The sequence below is a fragment of the Aplidium turbinatum genome, chromosome 2, assembly GCF_918807975.1.
Source record: "Aplidium turbinatum chromosome 2, kaAplTurb1.1, whole genome shotgun sequence".
In the NCBI taxonomy this organism is placed as follows: Eukaryota; Metazoa; Chordata; class Ascidiacea; order Aplousobranchia; family Polyclinidae; genus Aplidium; species Aplidium turbinatum.
The window spans coordinates 32216854-32224249 of NC_137473.1; the positions used below are offsets into that span (position 1 = coordinate 32216854).

At 39.6% G+C, this 7396-nt stretch overlaps 1 protein-coding gene across 1 annotated transcript; it reads right to left on the reverse strand.

The window, feature by feature from the left end:
• Positions 1-5039: 5039 nt before the first annotated feature.
• Positions 5040-7152, reverse strand: LOC145788508 (uncharacterized). The gene is made up of 2 exons (XM_082600271.1): positions 6157-7152; positions 5040-5972 (listed from the first exon to the last, which is right to left on the reverse strand). Exons 1-2 carry the CDS (start codon positions 7150-7152, stop codon positions 5040-5042), a joined length of 1929 nt encoding a protein of 642 aa, XP_082456397.1.
• Positions 7153-7396: the final 244 nt, after the last annotated feature.

Genomic DNA, 7396 nt, shown 5'->3' on the forward strand with positions numbered 1-7396 from the left:
CCGACATGGCTTCACCAGCCTTATGTCATGCAACAACCGATCAGTTAAATTCTAACATGACGTGTTGACAAAATATTTGTTATTGCACCTATAAAGTAACTGTTGTCATATTAGTTAGGCCTACATGTTTGTTTTCGCTTTGCAGGTGGTAACTACAGTAAATCATACTCAAAAAAGATTAGAACCTTTTAATTATTCAACTGCTCAGTTTCAATTTTTAAAACTTGTTTGTTTTGCTTTATAAACGCTTCTACGTACATTTTGTGTGCAGAAATATTTTAGTTTGTAAAATAGAATCATGTTTATTAAACCAATTTATGATGATTTTTAAAAAATACCCTAACAATTAATCAATATATAGAACATGTGGTTGTTTGGTTTGAGTTTACGATCTAGACTTCGCTTGTTACCTTGTTCAGTTTTAAACTGACTATTGAGTAACGTGTGGATGTTCATTTAACAGCGATGGAAAATAACAACAGTTGGAGGAAATGATTGTACCGAAACTGTGTGGAGAGTTATGGGACTTTTAATGAATGACGATCTGGCCGCTCAGTTTAATTGGAGTGGAAAAAACGACAAAAACTGCCTTTCTTGATCTGAAAATAAAAAAAAGTGTTATTTGGTAAGTTTGTATTTATATAATTGTATATTTAAGTAGTTTTACGAGCTACCGTCAGTAATAAGTGCTGCAATGCTAACACCATGCATAGGCCTACTACGTACGATGGTGGAAAATGCCAGGCTTGTTTCTTTTTATGAATATAAGCTAAATATAAATCAAATCAACTGAGGATTGACAAAGTGGAAGTTTTATCAAGAAATGGAATTTTTTTCTATAATATAAACGTTAAAATGTGACAACGTCCTGTAATAGATCAGTTTCTACTATTTAGCCATGCCTTCACAATATCACATGCGTGGTTGTTGTTGCAGAATAAAACACGGGTTTCAGCAGCACTTTATCACAAAAGATGTTTCAATAATGCTGAGTATTATCACTGATGAATTATATTAAACCACTTCCCCCCCGATGTGACGCTAACGTAACGCTTTACATAACCCCCCCCCCCGTCGAAGGCGTTACGTAATATTTAAACGTTCCCTAATTACAATTTTTTTATATTACTACCCGTCTTGCTACGTCATAGGGGGTTTATACAGTACATTTAATTGTAGTGAACCCCGCTCATGTCCTCATGCAGGTTAAGGATACTTGCCATCGGTTCGATCCCTAATAATGAGTTAGTAGTGTAATTAAGTTGTTGTGAGCGAAGTTGTTTTTACAGAGAGCTCATATTGTATTATTACAGATGTGATTCGAAGGCAAGCCAAGGCGACGGACAAAGTTATCGAATTTGCAGTGAAGCGGTATTTGAAGGCGGCTGGTGACAGAAATGAAAAAAAAAAAGAACCGGGCAATCAAAACTTCCGGCGCAGATAAAAATTCGGACGATACATGAACGCTATCTGTTTTTTGATTGTTTGTTGACCTTTTAGTGTTCTCTTTTAACATCTTGCTGCGAATTATTATTTTTGCGTGCCTCTTAATTCGGTTTGCTTCCTTCGTACAGTAGTTGTATTTGGGGACAATTTTATCCCGACAAGCTATTGCCAAACACTGTTGTGCCGTCTATTCACTAATAAGCCTATTAATTCTTGTAGTGAAGTCGAGTTTAATGTTATTAATCATTTAATTAATATGTTTAATGTTGTTATTCAAACGTGTTTTCGGAGGGGTGTTTTGCCGTCAGTCCTAATCCCTAACATTACCCCGAACCCAAGCTCTTTGGCGTCAAAACGACCTGTTCCCATTTTTTTTTTTTTATTTACCTAATGGATGCCGGAACGCAATAATCACTCATGATTGTTGGTATACTGCATGTATCCTACGTGGATTTACATTTTTTTTCATGTAATGGTATGTTATGAGGGTTTGAAGGTTGCCAGCAAGACAGCCACAACAGATGTGCAACGAAAATGCGTTATGGTCGTCGTTCAGGCGGCCCTTCCCTATAATTGTAGTTGCCGTGCTGGCAACCCTCAAAGCCAGATAGCACAAAAAACTTACTAATTTGAATTTCTCTGCTGGCTACGTATTAATCTTTATTAGATCATAGAGTACAGTGGAAGCAATAGTAGTGTTCTTGATGTTGCTGTGTATTTTCTTCCTGTGCTATGATTTTGACGTATTGCAATACCTACCATATATGCTTAGTTATGATACTGTCGTATGTAGTACGCAATTGGTTTCTAACCGGGAGTAAATTTTACTTACCCCTACCCTAGGGTAAATCTTGCAAGTAAAAATTTTAATCAAACTCATGATAGTTTCGAAAACCAAGAAAGTTTTTTTAATAGAATTTTTTGCTTAAAAATTATTGTTTTGCGAAAACTGTCAAAATTCACTTAACAGCTGCTGGGCTTTTACAAATAATCTCATGTTTATTGTTTTTAGCTTTGCTCTCACATGGCTTGGACTTGTAAATTGTTTTGTTATTTGTATTACAAATGATCAGAAAAACCGCCATTCATTAATTACTGAAACATTTTTTAGCATTGTACGTGTTACGAAAGTGGAGCTGTGGTAAGACAGTGTATTAAAAATCTTCATTGTTTTACATTCTTCAATTGCGTCTCGCTTTAACCACAAAAAGACAATTAATACACAAAATGCTTCAAAAAGTTTTAGTGTTTTGTTTTGATAATTTCGCAAAACAACAGCTCTCCCGTGATTTGTCACAACCTAATATCCGCCATTTTCAAGTTTTCGAGATAAACGACTTTTTGTGTTTATAGCTGTAAAAGTAACAAGGTAAAACACTCGAAGTTGACTTTTGGAAGGCTGGAGCGGACAACCAAACAAAATATTCAAGAATGAAATTTGAGCCAGGTTTTTGTTTGTTTATTAAAATATGGCTTATATTTGGTTTTGCCAGATAACTAGTTATAACAAAAGTATTAGGTTTGTATGATAAAACCTAATATATACTCTCGATGTTGACTTTAACCGCCTTATTGGCTTATTTAATGTTATGTTTTTGTATGATAAAGCCTCATATAAGCTAAATGTTGACTTTGACCACACTATGTTGACTTTGTAAGCCTTATTCAAACCTAAAGTAGCCTACCGGTAAGCCTCTGGATTTCTCCCAGAACTGTGTATCATTTCATCACTGTAATCTCTAGATGACTTTGCTGATATCACAAAAGCCTGCTAGGTTAAAGGCTGTCGCTGACTCAAAATTAGTTGCTGGTAGCCTACTTAATAACCATGCCTTCATTTAAGGCAGAGGTGACGAACCTGCGGGCCACATGCGGCCCGTCAATGAGTTTTGTGAAGCCCGCAAAACGATTTGACAATCGCTCATGCATTAAAGACATCTCAAAGCTGTTTTATGCATTCACTGGTACACCTTTCCTTTGCTATTTTCTTGCCCTAAACACTAACTTTCAAGGTTTAAAGTTAGAAAATAGGAAAGCTATAAGGCAAAGTTGTTTAAACACTATTCACCAACTTCACCTTGTACTTTTGGTCGATTCCAATCGATGACGTCATATAATTTTGACAAGCGCTAAGTTGTGTGGCCCGATAACTCATGTGTAATTGACAAAGTGGCCCGCGACCGCAAAATCCTGACCAGCCTGGTAAGTTTCCTTGATGTATCTTAGCACGTTCCGATGAAACTTCAACGTGACTATCATTTCCTCCACTATTATTACCAGACTGATGCAATAACACTTCCTTCTTAGGCACCTGCAACTCATGCTGCTGCAATTCTGTCTTCACCTGACTAGTGGTAGGCTTTGGCTCAATCAGAAGGGAAGTTTCAGGTTGATTTAAATTTGGTGATTTGTGCATAATAGGAGGCATTGATAAACTCATTGAGTGAATTGCTTTTAAGTTGTTAGCTGGCTTAGCCTGTTGCAAAGCCCTACACCTATCCAACAAACTATATGCAACATCTTCTAATTGGCTAATTCGTTTTTCTAATGGTGTTTCCACTATCTGATCAGCCTCCAAAACTTCAAGATGGAGCTCGGACAGTGCCTCAACAAGATCCAAGCACTGATCATACGCTGCGTCACTATGCATATCTAAGCCCTTCCTCTCTAAAATAGACAACTGCACTTGCAGTTTGGCCAACTGCCTTTTGGTGCGCAAGGCTGCAGATTGGTTGGTGACAGAAACTAAGTGGATAGCTGAAGAAGCGGCACCTTCATGTTGATCTAATTTTACATGGGAAGGTGGCTCTGCTGAAGAATTTGAATCTTCAGTGTGACTACTTTCACCTTCATCTATCGAAGTTTCTAAATCACTATCCGCATGTGTGGTATCATCAACCACTGTCACCTTAACCTTCTTATTATCTACTTTCTTGGGAGGCATGTTAATTGTTAATTACAAAAAATAAATAAAAACAAACTATGCAACTGTACCAGCGCACTAAGAAAATTAATATCTGCACCCAGTAGGATAGCTCGGCCTACTGCCAACTTAAAACTACAGTACAGTTGTACGTCAACACACAGTACTATAGTATAATATGCTAGTAACCACTTAATCTAGCACAGTCTGAAGCACACTAACCCACTCACACTTCCAGGTAAGGGGATAAGGCAACAAAATGCTGTAGCACAACACAACAATGAAATGAATATTTTTTACAAATCTAATGTAGCTTTAGGAATGTGTGTATGAGAAAACACTTACTGATGGGCTTAGGTATTAGACTCTAACTCAGACCAAGTAGGGTAAAGCTCTGTCTAACTGTTCACACTGTCAGGCACTACAACTTCAGCACAACAATATTATGTCCAAATGACTTGTAATGCACTGAGTTTAAACACTAACAACAGCATGCAACACAAACAAATAAGAGAGCACTTACCACACCTTGATTACAAACTTACTGACTGGTTAAAACATAATCCAGAATTTAGAGTCCACATACAACGCACCATTTGTAAAAAATATTTTCCCTCACAGCAAATTTCTGCCTGTCGAGTCGCGCACACATTCCAAAAAAAAACGAAATTTAAAGAGCGCTACGGTTCAATGATAAATTTAGACTCGAGGCAGTCGCATTACAATTTAAATAAAACGGGGACAAATTATCGTTTGTTACAGTCATGCCCCTTGAAGCTTGGTCAGCAGGGTTCTGCTTCGTGTCACGGACAAGAAAATTTGAAATGTCAGATTCAGCACCGAAATTGCCTACGCCTGTTTCTTTTGGTCGAGTACCTCTAAGCAACCACCCTAAGGGTGTCCTGACTGCATCAGGTCCTTGCTTTGGGTTAGGTGCAAAGCGGCTTTCAATGCATCGGTGGGCGACAGCATGATCATTTCCGATCAACAGTGTAACTGTACCATGGTCCAGTTGCTTCAAGTCAATGCCTTGGAGGTGCTTGTGCGTTTGCAGATACTCCAGAGAAGGCGCTTGAGTTGGCTTGGTAGGTATCTTGTCAACGACGATCACATCTGTCAGTTCTTGCACTTCGCCGCCAACTACTGGTAGAACTTTCAACGATACAGTTGAAGAATTAAAGGAATATGGTCCACTGGAGGACATTGTTTGCACCTGGAAGTCACCAGATGGCTCAGGTTTCAATTCAAGCATGTCTACAAGTTTTCGTTCACAAAAGGTGCGGTTTAAACCAGAATTTAGGAGAGCATAAGTATGTATTACCTTTCCTTCTCCTGTCACACGTACGGGAACGATGTCCAAGTAAGTTGCCGAGTTGCTTGTTCTGGAATGGAAGGTTTCTACAACTTCATTTGTGTTCCTTGCTGATAGTCTTCTTCCGGGATCATCTGGCTGGCTATCATTTCTATTAGCAAATGGGGTTAGGGTGTCGTCTCTGGACGTGTTCTCCAGTTGTGACCAGATACCGATGTAAGAGAGAATGATGTGATGAGCTTCCGCATTCAGTGCATTTACCTCGGCTTCTGCAGTCGGCACGTATGTGATCTGGTCCAAGACAGTTTAAGCACAGTTTGTTCTTCCTTACAAATTGCTCCCGTTCAGTGACGGATTTGGCTTTGAACTCTTTGCAGTGTTGCAAATAATGTGTATTATCGCACAGGATACATTGTATGAGTCGCTTGTTGCCAATTTGGAGCTGTCCGGATCGTTCAGTAGGTTTTGTCACTACGTTAAACAGTGAAGCCTTTTGTTTCCCTTTGATGTCAGGCGTGTTAAGTTTGTCGACATTTGATGAAAAGAGTTTCACGCCATAGATTGAATTGGCAATCCTAGATTCGTTCGTTATGAAGCCAGCAAAGTGTTGGAATCCAGCCACTTTTCCAGTGTCATCATTGATTTTCAGAGCTTCAATTACCCACTTTTCTTTCAGAGACGCTGGCAACTTATTCACAAGGCAGGTGATAAACTGCACGGTATCCAAGTTCGAAGCTTCGGTGTTGGAGCTCAATGATGAACAACATCTTTTTAACAGGACGGACAACTTCTCCAATTGTTCGGGTTCGTGGTGAGAAATTCTGGTAACAGCTCTCAAGCGTTCCTCGCAAGCATGCGCAATAACGTGAGGTTGGCCATACCTCCGTTTCAATTCTTCCCACACTTCATCATAGCAATTGTGACCTTCGCTGCTGTCGGCAAGGTGCCTTATTTGTTCACAGACTGCATCACAGCAGTGCTGCATGAAGTAAGACATCTTCCTGTCGGGTGTCAACCAATCAGAAATATGAGACTTAAAACGGTGCCAGAAAGCCCAGAAATCGAGCGGGTCACCAAAGAATTTCTTAACATCTGGTTTAGGTAGAAGTCGTTCTGAAAGATCAGGTTGTCGGCTAGTATAATAACAAGGGTAATTTATCTTTTGGTCTGGCATTCTTGCAGACGTTGCAGTTGGTTCTTGTTTGTGCCGCTCATCACTGTGAGACAGAGGTTCCATGTGTGTGTCTCTGTGAGTGAAGGTTTGCTGTGGCAATCGTACGGGTGTCATTGATCCAATATTGATAACCGAAGAAGAATCATTTCGCCAGAGTGCGGCTTCAGTTTCGGCAGCTTTAATTTGACGCAGGTCTTCAGCTTCGGCTCTCTCACGTTCAAAGCGAGCTTTATCCTGCTCCAACCGAGCTTTATCCTGTTCCAACTGAGCGAACAAGCGAGCTTTATCCTGTTCCATGCGAACTAGTTCTTTTTCCTCTCGTCACCTGGCATCATTCTGTTTTTTTGTCAAACGAGCTAGTTCCAATTTGGCATGTGCTTCACGTTGACGCAAACCATACATTGTACTCGATGACCGAATGCTTCCGGATTTGGAGCGGTGAGAATGAGTTCGCAAGGACGAGTGATGTGAGCGTAGTGGAGGAGTTTTAGTGTCTGACCTCTCGCATTCCGTGAACTACTGTTTGGCTCTATCAGCAAAT

Coding starts and splice junctions, on each gene's coding strand:
- LOC145788508 (XM_082600271.1), bottom strand. CDS start 7,152: ATGGAACAGGATAAAGCTCGCTTGTTCGCTCAGTTGGAACAGGATAAA. Junction 5,973..6,156: donor AAAAGGCTTCACTGTTTAAC/GTAGTGACAAAA, acceptor GTCTTGGACCAG/ATCACATACGTGCCGACTGC.